General features: G+C 55.2%; 1 protein-coding gene across 2 annotated transcripts in view; it reads right to left on the bottom strand.

The window, feature by feature from the left end:
• PDE9A (phosphodiesterase 9A) overlaps window positions 1-18405 on the bottom strand; it is a 104338-nt gene extending 85933 nt beyond the window's left edge. For both annotated transcript variants that reach the window (XM_019963052.2, XM_019963059.2), the window contains exon 1: window positions 18278-18405. In XM_019963052.2, the coding sequence (XP_019818611.2) occupies window positions 18278-18346 (69 nt within the window). In that variant the 5' untranslated portion in view covers window positions 18347-18405. The remainder of the gene's footprint in view (window positions 1-18277) is intronic.
• Window positions 18406-18681: the final 276 nt, after the last annotated feature.

Here is an 18681-nt window from a genome sequence, read left to right as displayed (position 1 = left end):
TCCCTTACTCCATCGTCATCATCACCATCCCCACTGTGACCACCACCATCCCTTACTCCATCACCATCACCACCACCACCTCCTCCTCTGCCTCTATCGTCACCACCACTGTCCCCACCGTGACTACCACCATCCCTTACTCCATCGTCATCACCACCACCACCACCTCCTCCTCTGCCTCCACCGTCACCAACGCCATCCCCACCGTGACCACCACCATCCCTTACTCCATCACCATCACCACCACCACCTCCTCCTCCTCCTCTGCCTCCACCGTCACCACCGTCCCCACCGTGACCACCACCATCCCTTACACCATCGTCATCACCATCACCACCACCTCCTCCTCTGCCTCCACCATCACCACCACTGTCCCCACCGTGACTGCCACCATCCCTTACTCCATCGTCATCACCACCACCACCACCACCAACATCTAACACAGTTGAGTCCACGCTCTGGCCAAAACCTGAGCCAAGTATCTTTACACCCTGTGACCTTGGGTCCTTGGAGGGACCTCCTAAGCATGGAGTATCATCATCCCCTCAGCTCTCAGATGAGAGCTCTGACACAGAGAGAGAACCTGGCCTGGCTAGGTCTGTGTGGTCCTGGATATAAACCTGGCCCACCTGGCTCCAAGCCCAGAGATGTGCACAGTGCTGAAATCAGACTTTAACGGTGGTCCTAATGGGAAGCAGAGGTGGTCACTTGGCCTCTTTTCTGCTTCCCTCCCCCTGAGCGGTGTCTATATTCTGTCTGCCTTGTTCTTAAATTACTGATATTTCTGATCACCTACTTGGAGTGAATATTGATTTGGACCCCACGCTCAGAAGAAGACAAACCAATCCAAATTCCTTTCCTTTGTCTATCAGACCATGAGTCATTTTTACAGCTTTTATAAACTATTAAGCTTTTATAGGGCTGTGTCTTCCCTCAAAGTAAACCAGAGTATTTCAGTCTGGCCCCAGTGCCTATGCTCCAGCTCCACGAGTTAGAACTCACCAGGCCAGCTGTCAGGACAGCTGAACGCCAACTCAGTGGTGGTTTTGCTATCTTTGGGGGAATTAAAAGCTGAATTTCTATTGCTTTTTCAGCACCTGGGAATTATGAGTGTTTAATATATAAAACAAACAAGCTACAAAGAGACCAAGACCCAAATCCCATATTTAACTTTCTTTTTACTATCCCTCAAGAAATACACATTTTCACCAAAGGAAAGATTGTAGGCTATCTCCCCATCCACGCATGTATATCTGCAATTCCTCTGCAGTCTACCTCAAATTATAAATTACATACATAAAGGTGAATATAATGTTCATTTCATCCTGCCCCTTGTTTCTAGAACATGTTACAATAATGTCACATTCAGAATGGATCACTGCTAACCACCAGGCAGGCAATCACGGCTTCTTTGTCTAAGATAAAATCTGAATTAGGCTTCATTTCTCGCTCCAATTTAAGAGGTATTTTTCTGGCCCTGTCATTTGAAAACATATAAAATAAAAACAAAAACTACCATTTATTACTATGAACCGGGCACATTACGTACATTCCCTAAAAAGAAAAAAAAAGAGAGAACTTTTACACATAATGGAAATGCTCTGTTACTACAAAAGCCTAAGGTCTGGCATAACAGAACCTCAGTCCCCAGCTCCCAGCTTCCACAATTAGCAACACAAGATCCATCCTGCCTTCTCTGTCTCCCAACTTCTCCCTCCATCAGGGTTATCTGAAAGCTCATTTTAGACATCATATTATTTCATGCTCGTATTTCAGCGTGGATCTCTAAAATCAAGATCTCTTTCTTAGGGTTCAAGATAAGCCACAGTGCTACCGTCAGATGCAAAGAAAACTGACAACAATTTCCCTTATTATTTCTCAGATGTCAGAGATCTATCTCCAGGGCATGTTTTGAGGACCATAAGTAATATGTCTTCCTAGACAAATGACAAGGAACGCAAAGGGGATGGAAAAAATGGATAGAAAGAGGCCAAGGGTGACAGCAAGTAAATGTACCCTGTGGATCCTGACTTGAAAACAAGTGTGTGTATATGTGTGTGTGTGTGTAAGAAAGAGAGAATGGTCCCCTTTTCTTGCCACTTATTTGTCTTCAATTCTTAAAGCAAGCTTTAATGGTGGGGACTATTATTCCTATCTTGCAGATACTAAGGTTCAGAGAGGGGAGGAACCCTTCTTCCGAGGTCACACAGCAAGTGAGCAGGATGAAAAGGAAGGGCGACTGCCAGTCCAGCGGCAGGTGATGGTCAGAGCGAGGGAGAAGGGTGGAGCTGGTGGCTCAGTGTGATAAACCATCTCAGCTGATGGAGACCAGGGCTGGGTGAGGCCAGGAATCATGGATGCGCTCGGGACGCAGCACACGCCATGCAAAGCCTCCTGGAGCTGTGACAGGGTGAGTCTGGGGTGAATGCAGAGAGAGGCCCCAAACCCCAACCTCGTTGCAGAGCCTGCAAGGCCGGGAGGAACCAGCCGAGGAAAAGCCTCCAGGCTGGGCATCAGGACCTGACTCTGTTCCTTCTCGAATAAACTGTGCACCGCAGGCAAGTCTCCCAACACCTCTAGTCTCCGACATCTCATCCTCAGAGTGGACAACACCAGCTCCACCTGCTTCATGGTGTTGGGGGGCTCCCTTGGGCAGCCTCTGCCCCAAGCCCCATACGCTGGGATGACCACCTCACCCCACGGGTGAGATTCCTTCTCCCCGAGAGGCACGGTCACCACACGGGCCTGAAGTCAGCCCTCCTGGTTTACCGGCTCTGCTTCTCATGGACTCTGGGATCATGGGCAAATGCCTTACCCTCTTCAATGCATACCTTCCTCATCTGCTATGTAGGGAAGATACACAGCCTCTATAAAACACTTCCCAAGACTTCTAGGGTGTGTTAAGCATGATCCAAATGTGTGCCAGGCAGGTACCAGCCCCATTTACAGATGTGAAAACTAAGGCCCAAGATCATACAAGCAGCATGGGATACTGGTGGAGGCAAACCCCATTCTGCTGAAACCTGGGCCATGGGAAAAGCAACCCAGGGGGAAGGAGGGTGACTTGAGGCTGATGTTCTGAAGCACATCACCTCCCTAGCATCACCTTCTCTGGGGTCCAACACACAGGAGGCCTTCAATAAACGTCTGTTAGGCAAGAGCATCTGAGAAGCGCATTGGTCTCACATGGCATGAGTTAATACAATCAAACGCAGAGCAAGATCTGCTGGGGGAGCAGCAGATCTTAGAGAGACATCTAAGCCCCTCCTGTCACCTGTGCCGGAGGCAGGGGATGCGGGATGTTCACAACACACAGGAAACTAAAGGCAGAAGGGACATGTCTGTGAAAGAAGCTCGGCTGGGAGGGTCGGGTGGACCACAGGAGCAGAGGAACGGGCTGGGGCTGCAGGGAAGGTGCGACCCCCTTGCTCTGCCCCACGCATACTCCAGACCAGCGATCCCGTGGGGTTTAGGGCACAGCGACCACATGCAGAGAGCCTGCGGAGCCCAGGAAATGTGGGGCCATCTGGAGCTGGAATGTGTTTACAACCATGTAGCTGACATCCCTGCAGTCCCTGAATAATGGCCCCCTCCATCCAGTATTCCTGCCTGGAGAATCCCATGGACAGAGGAGTCCATAGGGCTAGAGGAGCCTGGAGGGCTACAGTCCATAGGGTCACAAAGAATTGGACACGACTGAGCAACTGAACACACCCCACAGATTGTTGTTGTTTAGTTGCTAAGTCGAGTCTTTATCATCCCATGGACTGTAGCCTGCCAGACTCCTCTGTCCATGGGATTCTTCAGGCAAGAACACTGGAGTGGGTAGCCATTTCCTTCTCCAGGAGATCTTCCTGACCCACGGATCAAAGCTGAATCTACGACATTGGCAGGCGGATTTATCGCTGAGCCGCCTGGGAAGCCCATGCCCCTGAGAGATACCCTCCCCCTAACCCCGGGAACCTGTAAATACTGCCCTATAGTCTCTGCAGTGTGTGCTTAGATCAAGGCTCCTGAGACGATCCTGGATGATGTAGGTGGGCCTAAATGAAATTATACAGTCACCAGGGAGACGGGGTGAGAGCTAACAACACACAGAGGAGAAAGTGATGTGAAGAGTGTGGGGCAGATACGACCTGGAGGATACTGGCCTTGAAGACTGGAGGGCTACGGCCATAAGCAGAGGTCCACCAGCAGCCCCAGATGTGGGAAGAGGCAAGGAGTGGATGCTCCCCCAGGGCCTCTGCCAACACCTTGACTCTGACCCCAGTGAAGCTCATTTAGGACTTTCAGCCTCCAGCACTGTGAAAGAATACATTTCTGTTCTTTTTTGTTATTCTGTTTGTGGCAATCTGCTACAGACGCCCCAGGGATCTGGCACACCTTGACCTTCATTCTGAGATGGCTGGAATCTCTTTTGCAGGTGATAGGAGTCCTTTAGACAGCTGGACCATAAAGAAGGCTGAGTGCCGAACTGATGCCTTGGAACTGTGGTGTTGGAGAAGACTCTTGAAGAGTCCCTTGGACTGCAAGGAGATCAAACCAGTCAATCCTAAAGGAAATCAACCCTGAATATTCATTGGAAGGACTGATGCTGAAGCTGAAGCTCCAATACTTTGGCCACCTGGTGCAAAGAGCTGACTCAATGGAAAAGATCCTGATGCTGGGAAAGACTGAGGGCAAGAGGAGATGGGGCCAACAGAGGATGAGGTGGTTGGATGGCATCATCGACTCAATGGATATAAGTCTGAGCAAACTCCAGGAGATGGTGAAGGACAGGGAACCCTGGTGTGCTATAGTCCACGGGGTTGCAAAGAGTGGGACACGACTGAGCGACTGAACAACAATGAGGAGTCCTTGACGCTATGTGAAGTGCGGAGTGCTTTACAGGCCTGGGATAAAGCTTTAGGACAGGACCAGGGAAGGACAGGTTGAAGACAGGAGACACTGATGGCTTGGAGGGTCAAAGGCTGCAATTCCCCCACCTCCCGTAAGAGCTGCTGTGGGTGTGGGGCAGGGAGGTGGAGAGGCTGGAGGGAACAGAGCCCAGTTGGAGGAATTCCGTCCTGGTTAGTGATGTTCACCAGCAGGACTCGGCCACCCAGTCGCTGTAAACCCCAGCCTCCTCAGGCTCAGTGGGATCTCAGGGCCCATTTCCCACCCAGTCAGCAGCCGCCTTCTCCCCATGAAACCCATTTGTCACGGCTGAGCCACTCAGCACCTTGTCATCTCTCTGGGTTACTCTGTTTTTTTTTTTTTTTTCACTTCTGGTGTCTTCCCTGTTATAAATAATGGATCACAGGCGACTGAAAATGCAGAAAGCGACGAACTAAGAGAATAAGAAATGTGCTGAGACGGGGCTGGAGGTGCGGACGTTTCCCAGGGTTTCGAACCTGCTCTCCTTCTCGAGCTCTAACCCCAGTGAGAGGCGGCTCGTGACCCAGAGCCCAGGGCTCTGCTGCATCAGAACTCTGAATGTGGTCCCGGGGATCCACTCCAGGATCAGGGCTCCTGGGTGTCCCAGGGCAGGGAAGGGTGCAAAAGGGAAGGTGCTGGGGAGGACCTGGGGCCCTGGGGACCATCCACGGGGAGCCTGGTCCCAGCACGCAGCCTCTCCCACCCTGTTTCAAAGCAGATGAAGAAGGTGGAGGTTGGGCGAGGGCAAAAGACAAGAAGAAACCACGTGAAAGTGAGACCTAGGACCAGAAGGCGGGAAGGACCCCTCCCTCCAGCTCAGGTCAGACCTCAGTAGACCTGGGAAGCAAGCATCCGGCTCCATCATCACTTCCTGGCAGGAATGAATAGGGGATCCAGGGATCTGGCGTGTCTAGGGAAGCTGTGCCTTTCAGCCTTTTCCAGAGAAGGGTCCAGGCTTTCCAGGCTGTATTTGGAGAAAGTCTTTAAGGAGGTAATTAAGTTAAAATGAGGCAACGCTATGAGTTTCCTGGGGCTATTGTATTAATTGGCCAAGAAGATCTTTTGGGTTTTTCTGTACAATGATGTGAAAAACCCAAAGGAAATTTTTAGTCAGCCCAATAACAAGATACCACAAAAGGGCAGCTTAAACCCACAGAAGTTCATCCTCAGCTCTGGAGGCTGAAGTCTGCAGTAGAGGTGGCGGTGGGTTTGGGTCCTTCTGAAAACTCTCAGGGAGGATCCATGCTGTCTCTCTGCAGTTTGGAGAGTGGCCAGCACCCCCGGGGCTCCTTGGCTTGTGTATGCATCAGCCCAGGCTTTGCCTCCACCATCTGTCCTCTGAACGGGCACACCTCCCTCTTCTTCAAGGACAGTCAAGTCCAGCCCCGTCTCATCTCATCTTGGTTACATCAGCAAAGAACCTATTTCCAAACAGCCCATTGACAGGTTGTTGGGCGGGGGCGGTCAGAACACGGGCATACCTTCTGGGGGGGTACACAATTCACCGAAAACAGTAGGAAGCCCCAGGAACAAGGCAAGATGAGGTCACAACGTGGGCAGACAGGAACCGGCCAGAGGAACCTGGGCCATCAGACACCCTGGTGAGCAACGGTGATCACATCGAGATGGGAGGTGGGGAAGGAAGGCTGCTGAACAGAGCTGGCCGTGGGGCACGGGGGAGCCGACGAGCTTCCACGTGCAGTGGAGAGAGGCCTTCCTTCTTCCCTCCATGGCCCCCTGTGTTTCCTTTTCTTTTTATTGTTTGAAATTTCATTAGAAAAATTGAGCATACAACGTTATGTGCCGCCTGGATGGGAGGGGAGTGGGGAGGAGAATGGATACATGTACGTGTATGACTGAGTCACTTGGCGGCTCACCTGAAGCTATCACAACATTGTTAATCAGCCGACCTCCAACACAAAATTAAAAGAAAAAGAAAAATAGTTTTCCTGCGAGAAAACAAATGTCTCTGGGCACGGGCAATGGTAGCCTCGACGGGGTCCAACCCCACCGTCCAGCTTCTTATCCAGCCAGAGGCCAGTGTCCACCATCTGGAGAAAACCCCCAAGGGCCCCCCTACGGCTGCTCCAAGTGCCTCCAAAGATCGGGGTTTCTGCTCAGTGCTGCTGGACTTTCAGGGGTGCTTGTCCCTGAGGTAACATCGGCCGGGGGGTGTCTCCAGGCCACACTGAGACCTACATTGTCCCAGGTTGCACGGTACCCATGTCACCCAGCATGTGGAGGCCGTGTGACCCAAGCAGCCTCTGCACTGAACCAAACAATTCCTCTCGGGTACACTGCTCTTAAAGTCTGATGCCTGGGGCTCAGGGCACTTGGTTGAAAGCCTATACCCCCATGGCTCCTTCTTCCAGAAGCCAAGCCTGGTGTTTCAGAGCAGGGTGGGAGCTGGAGGGGTCACTGCAGGGCTGGAGACGGAGTCAGAGACCCCAGACCCAGAGAGGGCCCCGGCTACAGCACCAACATGAGAGACCCAGGGTCCTCTATCCCGAGAGAGGCCCTGGGCTTCGGGGAAGGGACTGGAAGGAGAGCGACTGTGCATAAAATAAGATGAGTCGGGAAAACCAGGGTGTGGGGCTCCGCACTCCATCATGTTCTGGGGGGAAATGTGGGGGTGCAGGGAGCAATGGTCAGGTGGAAAGAGGTCTCAACATGTCTGTAGTTCAAAACATCAGCTGCGTCTGGCAGTGCATGAAGCCCACACCCTCCAGGCTTGTTTACCGAAGCCCACAGAGTCGGACCCCGATGATCAGAGCTTAACACCCTAGGCGCCTGGATAGGTACCAGAGTCTCGCGCTGAGAAGGGCCTCCCTCGGCCTCCGCCCACCCACAGGGCTGCTGCTCCTCCGCCACCCAGGCGTCACCTGCACAGGTGTGTGCTCTCCACTCCCCGAGGCTGTGACCCATCTCATCCACCTTTTCTGTCAGTGCCACCCAGCTCTGCTTCAAGAAACATTCCTGGAGGAAATTCACTGCTTCTACACGTTTCCCCATTATAACTTGGCCACCAGAAGTGCCCTCCACACCCTCATTCCTTGGAACATTCTGTGTGTCTCTGCCCAGAGGGCATAGATGCCATCTCTCATCTCTGCTCTTTGTGGCTCAGCCTTCAAAACACCTCATGCAGAATCGGTCTCCCATGCATGCTGGGCCACGGCTGCACATCCTGGCAGCTCCAGGGGGCGTCCTGGGCCATCCCTGGAGTCATGAGTTTCAGTGCTCCTTGTATTTGTTCCCAGCTTTGGATTTTTCTGTTATTAACAGTGATGGTAAGACATTTGAGGCTTACATAAGAAGCTTCATTGAGAGATTTTTTTTAGAGTATGTATGACCATTAATTTTGAGTCTTTAAGCACTGCCCATATCTCAACTTTTCTCCATGTGAAGCTTACATAACACAACTCTGAGCGAAAACATCTTGGGGGCTGCTCCCCAAAGCACCCTGGAACTGGGGCGTGCAGCAGACAGGCTCCAGACAAGCCACCAGCCACACCCAGCTGCTGCGGCTGACAGTCAGCCTTTACGTAACCAGGAACGACACTCTGCGTGAGCTGCTTTTGCAAATGTAAACTGCAGGTGGAGAGATTCCTGAAGATCTCTAGATGATCATGTCAAATGCACGGCCTCTTTTTCTGTGATTTGTAACACTATGAAAGCAAAAACAACAATAACAAATCCCCAAGGCAGAAGCTGTGAGGATAAAGGCAGCCTGAGCCGCTGGGTTCCGCTAATTGTTCTGCTTACAGGATGAATCAATATGACGTGCAGCCGGCCTTGGGGATGCCTGAGTCCCCTGGATAGCACCCGGGTACCTGGAGCCTGCGGGGCTGGGCGTGGTTGATGGGAGGGCGGTGGCCGCTTTGCCTTGTGGCTGTGTTCTATCTGGGCTAAACCGAGGAGGATCTGCCTGTGACAAACAGTCCTGACTCCCAGCATCCACGGGCGGGCTCTGACTTTGTCTCCCTGAAGCTCCCCTGTCCAAACCCCCCACAGGACCAGGTAGCTCTCCCAGGCTGCACATGAGGTGCGGAGGGCCTGGGTTGGGGGGGTATAGCCAGTGGACAAGGGACAGACAGCGAGTCCCTCCAGGCTACAGAGGCCAGTGACTGGCCAAGCATGCTCCACACACGGCTCGCTTCCACAGGAAGGCTTCCTCCGCCTATAAAATTACTGTTAAGTGTTTGTGAGTATCTCTACAACTCCTTCCAACAGAATAAATGAACCAGAGGCCTAGAAACCCTAATGCAGCTGGAGCGTGTACAGACACGCAGGCTGCCCCATGTCACTATCCGGGCTGGTGGTCCCGGTGCATCCAAGCTGAGAGCCTGCACTGGGGGGTCACGTCCCATCTTCCCACCCGCCCTCCTCACTGCAGTCCCCACAGAGCGCCGCCTCAGAAACAGTCAGAGGAGAAATAAAAGGCATTCCCGGTCTTGCGTTTCCTGGAAAAAATGGGGGAAGGAGTGTGGACTGGGGACCAATCTGGGGAACACAGTCAGCAGTGTCATTGAGCGGGACGCACCCGTGGGGCTGGCCTGGCCTTCGTTCCACAGAGCATGCCTGGACACGGCCCTGGGCCTGGAACGATGGGGAGATGCACAAGGCCAGGGGCCTCGGGAAGGCTCCCCCAACAAGACACAGAGATCTGGCAACTCAAATCCGTGACACAGATAAAGAAAAACAACATGACCTTACAGAGCACACACCATGCACCACCCCATTTCAGCACCAGACATACACACTTGAAATTCATCACAGCCACCCTGTGAGGTGGGCGCTGGCTTCCCGCCAGCACACAGATGAAGACACTGAGGCACGTAACCTGCCTGCACACTCACGGGTACAAACGCACACAAACCGCACCCCTCCCTGAATTGATGCTCTTGACGCTGATGTCACGCTGCCGGTAAACGGACTGAGGGAAATTGCATCGGAAAAGCATCTGTCTTCCCTGAACAGTCTACTTTCATCCCCGCCTGCAACACATCACACTTCAGGGCCCCCACTGCAAACACCCACCCGAGGATGAACATAACCAGGTCTGGAAAACGGGAGGACTACGGGAACACAACGTTTTCCAGAAGACACAATAACGCAACACTGCAACAGACCTACTCTTTGCAAACTGAGGGGAAAAGAGTGGAAATGATTCAGGTTTACAAGATAGCAGACAGATTCATTGATGAATAAACGGGTCAGCAAGGTGTGGTCCATCCACACAGGGCAATCTGACTCAGCCTTAAAGAGGAAGGGCACCTGACCTTAAAGAGGAAGGGCACCTCTGACGCCTGCCACAACTTGGATTGGCCTCAAGGACGTGATGTCAGGGAAGGAAGCCAGCCATGAAAGGACAAATACTGTATGACACTCCCCCTCTGGAGGAGGTCCCCAGAGAAGTCAGATTCACAGAGACAGAAGACAGTCATTGGTGCCAGGGTCTGTGCAAGGGGACAGAAAAGCAGTGTTTAGTGGGGACAGAGTTTCATTTGGGGAAATGAGAAAGTTCTGGAGATGGATGGTGGGGATGGTTGCACAACAGTGTGAATGAATTAATGCCTCTGAACCGTACACGTAAAATGGTGAAGACGGTAACATTGTATGTTATGTGTATTTTACTACAATTTTTAAAAATAAAAAAAATATATTAGGCAGGGAATCTGAACCCAAAGGAACAGAACATTCAGGGTTTTCTTTAATCGTGTCTAGACTGAGTTAAAAAGCAGAGACATTACTCTTCCGACAAAGGTCTATACAGTCAAAGCTATGGTTTTTCCAGTAGTCATATATGGATGTGAGAGTTGGACCATAAAGAAGGCTGAGCGCTGAAGAATTGATGCTTTCAAACTCTGGTGCTGGAGAAGACTCTTGAGAGTCCCTTGGACTGCAAGGAGATCAAATCAGTCAATCCTAAAGGAAATCAACTGTGAACATTCATTGGAAGGTCGGATGCTGAAGGTAAAGCTCCAATACTTTGGCCAGCTGATGCTAAGAGCTGACTCACTAGAAAAGACCCTGATGCTGGGAAAGATTGAGGGCAGGAGGAGAAGAGGGTGACAGAGGATGACATGGTTGGATGGGATCACCAACTCAATGGACATGAGTTTGAGCAAGCTCTGGGAGTTGTTGATGCACAGGGAAGCCTGGCGTGCTGCAGTCCATGAGATCACAAAGAGTCAGGCAGGACTTGGCAACTGAGCAACAACAGACAGAGTCAAGCTGCTGAAAGTTTCTGTTTAGGCAAAAGTTCCCACTGGGTGAACAGCTCTGGGAATCGAGAAGGAGATGTGGTACCTGGTGGAGGTGATGGAGCCGGTGCAGGGGACAAGCAGGCAGGAGTAGGGTCAAGGCACGTAACCACACCATCGACTGCAGATATTACTTTTTTGAGATTGAAAATGCTTGGTGCCATCTCCAAGGCAGCTGAATGCACTGTGCAGTGACCCACAGCACAGCTGTAAACTGGTGCCCAGGGAGACATGCGTGCACATTTTAGACTCCTGCAGCTGTATCTTCAGGTGTGCATGGTCTTAGAATACACTGTTCTCAGAAAGATTCACAACCTTGGAAATGCAAATAGCCACAAAGCATGAGGAAACAGCCCGGCGAGCCAAGCAAGAGGCTCCATGTCAACGCCTTTCGAGCTGGGCCACTGATGTGTCCCTTCAATTGGCTGTGAGCCATCCCCGCTTTTCCCCTACCCAGGCAAGGGCTGTGGGGGCCCTCTTCCATCTCATGGCCTGTCTGTTCCGAGTGGGGAGGGGTGGAGATGGAGCATGGAGAAATCCTTCAGTGGGGTAGGACTGGGCTACTTGTCACAAGGACAGCTGAGGTCCCTCTGAGTCCTCTGGGGACCCACTTAGACCTTCTTGCCAAAGTCTGCCCCCCTCCAGGCCCCAGGAGTGCAGCCTGCCAATCGCAGACAGTAAACCCAGGACAGGGGTGCAGGGTCCCAGCCTGTAGTGACTCTAGGCTACCTGTCCACCCAGCTCCTGCTGCCCACAGCCGGGCTGGTGTCTGGGCCCCCATGGCTGGCACAGGGCTCAGCATCCTGGAGGCATCCCTTTCATCTCTCATCTGCACGTCGGTTCTGATGGGGCGCTCTGCCCGTGCTCTTCTTCCCTGATCCCCAGGGCTGCATTCGGCATGTTTCTGAGGCCAAGCAGCCCCTCAGCCCACAAGGGCTCTGGTGAGACCACTGGTGCCCTAGGTCAGGGCATGAGGTAGACCTGCTGCCAATAGGCATCGCCTCTGCCAGGCTGGAGAAGGAGTTGCCTGGGCAGTGGGCCCCGGGGTCTCAGGGCCTTGGCACTGCCCCCTCTTTGTGATTATTTGTCGTAGTGGGCTCACAGATACAGAACTGAGGACACCGAGGCACTGCCAGGCTCCTTCCAGAGTCTCCGAGGGGATAGGTCTTGGGCACAGGGAGTGGGGCCAGGGGACAAGATGCACTCACTGAGCCTCTGCAGGGGGCCAGTTCTGCCCTGGGCTCCATATGGGTGGTGTTCAGAGCCATATGCATCACCCCAGGTGGGGGACGCCAGCATTGCACCCACCTCATCAAGGAGAAGGTGACCTCCTTGCGGGCTTCCCCTGGCAGAGCCAGGCACTGAGATGCTGTGTCCAGCACCATGGCCTCAGCCCACCACATAGGTGACTGTGGAGAGCAGCCCTGCTCCCTGCACTCGGCCTACAAGGTCTCCACATCATTATCCGTCAACCCCAATGGCATTAGTGGGGTTCGGGTCCCCAGCCAACCCCCTCCCAGGGCCTCCGGGTGTCAGGAAGTGTCTGGCTTAAGAGGCCTCCGACCATAGCCCGTGGGAAGGAGGAGAGAGATCTGCAGCCTCCTGGGTCCCCTGTAGCCTCAGGCTGGAATGCGTGAGACCCTGCACCCAAGAGGCCGTGTTGGGGAGCACCCGGTGCGTTCCCTCCGGAGTCAGGCGGCTGCACTCCAATGGCTGATCTACGTGGTGAAGAGAGACTGAAAATGGAGACGCGCCAATGTTCACAGCCCAGCTGCAGACACAGGGTCATCACGGGCGAGGGGCAGGGTCTCTGCCCCATGATGACGGGGGCCGCCTCCATTTACACTGAAACCCCGAGAGGGTGTGGAATGACCCCGTTTCTCCAGCTTCCTTGGCTGCAACTAGCTTATGTTACCATTTCAAAATATCCTTTTAAAGCTCTTACATTATGAACATTTAAAGGAAGATAAATGACTACTCTGGGACTTGGGAGGGCAACCAAGGGGAGCCGCCGTCCACCTGGTGGTGATGTGAGGAGCCAGACAACAGCAAAGCCCAGAGAACTGTGGAGGGTCTTTCAGACGTTCCCTGCACAGATGAGCTGAGACCCTGCCAATAGGCAGGGAAAGGAGGCTCTGAGTGAGGGGCGAGCCAAGTACATGTCTGAGGGTGAAAGGGACTCTCCACTGGGCTTGGCCAGGTGGCCGGACAGACATCCCAGGAGGGGAGACATTTCATGAGCCAGGGAAGGGCTCCAGGCCTTGCCACACTGACCACAGTGGACAAGTCTGTGGCAGGGGCACCCTTCAACAAACAGAGGACAGGACCGCCCTGAAGATGAGCAGCCAGCCTGAAAGGCCAAAGCCTGTGTCTGTGCCAAAGGCAGGGGAGGCTGACGTCCTTGGAGGGAGCAGGGCTGGAGAAGGGCAGGGGGACACGGGGAGCCTGTGGCAGGCCGAGCCAGGGCCCCCAGAGCAGGGAGGAGGGCCTGAGCCCCAGGGAAGCACTGGGAAGGGGATGGTGGGCCTGGCCCTGAAGGTCCACGGGGGCTAACTGCTGGCTCCCGAGGAATCCATGGCAGGGCCCGGGGCCCCAAGTGGCAACATAGCCAGGTTGAGAGGAAGGCAGCACATGGAGAGGAGCCTCAGCAGAGGAGGGCTTAGCTCCAGCGGGGAAAGAGGGGAGGGGGAGCAGTCCCAGCGGGGGGTGGGGGACCCAACCACAACCAGCCGGGAACTGGGAACAGCCTTCTGCTAACATTTCAACGACTTCCCAGGGCGCTCTCTGCTCTTCCTTCCAGGTTTTTCTCATTTGTTCCATTGTTTCAGGGCAGAAACAGGCAAGCACAACTCAAGCGGCCGATACCCATTGAGACCTGGACTCCAGCTACAGAGCGAGGCGGGACGCAGCTCAGAGTGGCCAAGAGCGCCTGGTGAGGGGCTCTCCCGCAGCGGAGGTCGGGGGAGGGGGGCGTCGCTAGACAGGCAGTGCACCAACAGGTCCCTTTCAGCGCCACTCACGATGGTCCCCAGAGTGACTGCTCTTGCCCAGGCAAGGCTTTTCACTAAGCCCAAGTCCAGGGCCAGGAAGCCCACAAAGGCCTCTCTGCCTCCTTCAGAAGGTGGGCAAACCCACACCCAGACGTGCCACCAGGCAGGAGTCCCTCAAGCTCCCTGATGCCAGTGGCATCATCTGTCTTGCCCCAGGAAACCCAGCCAAGCCCAACCCTCCTCCGGAGGCGGGTGGGAGAAAGGAGTGGGTTCTGGGGTGGGGGAAACCTCGGAGGGAAACAGCAAGCCCTCTGGGTGGGGGTAAGGTGCATCAGCTCCAGAGGGGAGTCCTGACAGGAGGGTTCCCGGCTCCCACTCCCTCCTCCTTCACCTGGTGTCAAGCGGTGCCAGGTCCCACCTGTGCCCCCGACAAGTGGCGGAGCAGGAGATGTGGACAGGTGTGTGGAGATGCAGCTGGCTGCGCGAGGTTGCCGCCCTGGCCTTTCGGCAGTCGCAGGCTGGGTCCTCCTGAAGCTGCGTGGCCTGGGAAAAGGGCCCCTTCCCCGCCAGGCTGGTCTTCCCTAAGGAAGGAAGCCTCTTCATGGAAACCCACACGTAGCCGGCATCAGCCCTGTCCACCAGCCAGGTCCTGCTGTGTCCTGTCCCTCACTGGGTGCCCTGCAACAGCAGCAGTTCAGTCCATCCTTCCTGGGGGAAGCAGGGTCGGGGAGGGTATGCAAAGGGGCCATGGCTTGGTGGGTCTCACCGAGCACCGTGAATGCCCCATTCACCCTGGACCCCAGCCCTCAGCATGGAGCAGCTGCTCAGTGAACACTTGGGATAATTAAGTGATTTGCCCTGTCCACTCTGATTCCTGCAACAAGCAGGACGACGAGCACCCCACGCGGCAGTGGAGAAATCGTGACTGAGGGAGGTTAGGGAACTAATCCGGATCTGAGGGGCTGGAAGTGGAGGCCCCGAAGAGGGACTGGCTCCCTGCACGCCTCTCCATCCCCTTGGAGGCTGCTTCCGGGTATACCCAGGAAGGACCCAGACCCGGGAAGATTAGCCCCATCTGCCCCCACCGACCTCCAAGCCACCTATGCACAACCTCTGCAGGAAAAGCCCGCAGATGGAACATGGATCCTTCAAGGGAACCCCAGACTCCTGTGGCGGCCCCGCACTGGGTATCTGGGTGGGTGATGCGAGGTGTGTGCTCGAGTCTCCTTCATACTGAGGAAGCAGGAAGCCAGTCACTGGGGTGCCACCGGTTTCTCTAAGAACCTGGAACACCTACAGCATTATCCCTACGGTACATCCTCAGAGGGGACGCTGGCCGGCCATCCCTTCGGACAACTTTAGATCTACCCCCCAGGCCGTGCTGGAGCAGATACTGTCCGAGAAGCCACTGCTCTGAATGTTACCTTCTTCCTCCCCTTTGGGGCTCTCTCTGGGGGGAACGGGAAGGACCAGGAGCCAGAGAACTTGAGGGACAGAGTGCAGAAACAACGTGGGAGCCGCCTAGGGCCAACGGGGTGGACAGAACAACACAAGCACCAGAAGCAGCTCCTGCCTCCCCCCTGCCTCCCCAGGCTCTCCCTTCAAGAGTGACTTCCCCAGAAAGGAGAAGGGATGGATAAGACAGAACACAACGGCATGCCGGGAACTTTCGGAATTAATCCAGCGCCTGGGACTTTAAGAAACCGCGGCCACTGAAAACATTTCTGTAGGAACTCTCAGCCCAGGATTTAAAGTCCCAACTAAGCTGCTGGGTGTCAGTGTGAGGTAGGCTGGGGGTTAGGACTTCTAGCACACGCTCGGAACCCCAGATGATCCAGCTCTCCCCAGGGCTAAAGGTGCAGCCAGGAGCCCTCCCCACCAGCCCCACAGCACCAGCAGCAAAGGCAGAGGACACAGAGCAAGGTCAAGAAGCAGTGACTGAGGTCTGAGGTCTGAGGACCACGGTCTGCCTCCTCTCGTTTGTATCAAAGGGCATGGACCAACCACAGAGAGCATCACACCTGCTGTGTTCCAGAGGGTTCCAGGCACTCAGTCTACATGGCCTCCTTCACTGTTCACAACAGTCTACAAAGACGATGCTCTTGTCCCACCTTACTGGCCTGGAGGCCAGCTCAGAAGAGCTCAGGGTTAGTTGTCCAGGATGACAGAAAGTGGTGGAGCTGGCACTCCACATCAGATCTGGCAGCTCCGGAACACAGGTGCTCACTGTCTCCCAGGACTGCCTGTCCGGCTGCTTTTGTAGAGATCACCAGAACCTCGAGTATCTCAGCAGCAAAATGTCCCCAAGGACAGCCGAGTCAAGCCCCCCACTCAGCGCTCCCCCCCTCAGGAGCCTGTCTTCCACTTGGCACCCACATTCATTGGATTTCTCCAGGAAACCTTCAGGACATTCTTGGGAGGGAACTGTCACTTCTGATGCTGACAGCATCTCATCTCACCTCTTTCAAAAGGTAAAAGGGGTTGAGCTTTGATAATTCTCCTCTGTTGGGATAGAAAAAGTGTGTGTGCTTGTGTATGTGTGTGTCTTTGCCTGTGTGTGTACATGAGTGTGTTTGTGTGTATGTGTGCATCTTTGCCTGTGTGTGTGCGTGTGTGTGTGCTTGTGTGTGTGCTTGTGTGTATGTCTGCCTCTGTGTATATGTATGTGTGTCTATATGTGGTGCCTGCATGTGTGCACGTGTGTGTATGTGTGCATCTTTGCCTGTGTGTTTGCACTTGTGTGTCTGTATGTGGTGTGTGTACGTGTGTGCGCTTGTGTGTATGTGTGTGCACACATTTTATGTGCACACTGTGTGTGGATGCATGTGCACATGTGTGTGTCCGTGTGTGCATGTCTGTGCACACGTGCCCATGCTGGAGCATGGGAGTACTCAGCAGAGGGCCCTTTCTCCCTCTGGGGAGGCTGTTAAATTCCTGTGCAGTCACAGATGCCCAGTTCTGGAAGCCAGGGGATCTGGGGGAGTCCTGCGCCTAGTGACCACTTGCCCTCGCTTCAGAGCCCCTGCTCCCCATTATCTGGTTCCAATGAAGTGGGCTACAGGGGAGGAAGGGAAGCCCACACTTCTCCTTTCCTGGGATCAAGCAGGGGATGGGGCGAGAGTGAGGCTGCTGGCAGAGGGTGTCTGAGAACCCCAGACACCCAAGCCCTGGCGCCTGCTCTGTGCCCGGCTGGGGCATCTCTGCCTGTTTCCCCGCTCTGGATGAGCCTTGGGAAGAGCGAAGTGAGCCGCGGCGGATGCACGGCTTCCCTGAAGTGTCCAGCTGGAGCATTTCCCTCACTGTGGCCTTCCTCTCCCCAACCCCCAGGACCTCAGAGGGAGCTTAGAGAAGCGTCCTCCAAGCCAGCTCTCTTTTTGTCCCTCTCTGCCAATCAGAAGCAGGAGATGCTCTGAATGCAGAGCTCGTCCGGAGGGTCATAGGGTCTCTCCGCAGTCCCCAGGAGGTGAAGCAGCCCCGGGTCACCCCCTCCAGGCTCAGGGCTGCCCACCTGCTGGGATGAGGAACCGAAGGGGTGGGGGACGACAGCTCCTGCCGTGCCAGCCTCCACCGACACCCGCCCCAACCTGCTCCCCGCTAGGCAGGAAGTGGTGCCCGGCCCCCGCAGGGGCTTCGAGCTCCAGGCACCACCCGCACCCCTTGTCCGGGGGGTCCGTCCCGCGGGTCTGCCCACCGGCTCCTGGGGCGACTGTTCCAGGGTCCTTCCACCGGAAATTAAAGGTTTAATGGACCAGCCTCGGAACGTCGGAACTCAGCCTAATCATATTTGTTACAAAGAAAGCTCTGCCCAAGGAAAGGAAAAAATACTCCCCTTGCGGTCGCCCCTTTCCACCGGGCCGCGCGTGGGGACACCTGCCCCGCGGAGCCCCACCGCCCCCGGCCCAAGTTGTCGGAGGCCGCAGCCGCCTCCGCGGATGCGCGGGCGCTGGACCGCGGACCCCTCCCCCGCCGGCGCCCCCCTGGCCGGCCCCCACCCGCCTCCGCGACCCCGCGCGGTCACCGGGGAGGAGCTGCCGGCAGGCGGGCACGGCGAGGGGCGCGCGGGGAGGGCGCTCGCAGCCCGGCGGGGGAGGCTGGGGAAGGGGCTACCTTCTGAATGCGTCCATCGATGTCCAAGTAGATGGCCTTGGGCCGGTAGCTGGAGGAGCCGGTTCCCATCTTGCCGAGCGCTGCACTTGGACTTTTTACTGTACTTTCTCGACGCCAGCCGCCGCGGGGAGGGCGGGGCGTGGGAGGAGGGGGCGGGCGGCGGGCGGACGCGGGGGCCAGCCAACCAGAGCGCCGCCGGGCGGGGCCGCGGGCTCGGCTCCTCCTCCTCCACCTCCCCTCCTTTTCCTTCCCGCCCCCTCTCGCCTCCCTCCCGGGTTTACACTCCGTTCTCCTCCCCTCCCACTTTAAGGCACGCCCCCTCATCGTCCCTTTGACTCCAGCCGCCTTGGTAATCTGGGCCAAGTGGGTAGCCGGTCTCCGACTGCCCTCTGGACAGGTGCTCA

This window comes from Bos indicus, chromosome 1 (genome assembly GCF_029378745.1).
Source record: "Bos indicus isolate NIAB-ARS_2022 breed Sahiwal x Tharparkar chromosome 1, NIAB-ARS_B.indTharparkar_mat_pri_1.0, whole genome shotgun sequence".
Lineage (NCBI taxonomy): Eukaryota > Metazoa > Chordata > Mammalia > Artiodactyla > Bovidae > Bos > Bos indicus.
The sequence above is the reverse complement of the archived record's forward strand: the minus strand, read 5'-3'. Positions and strand labels throughout refer to the sequence as shown.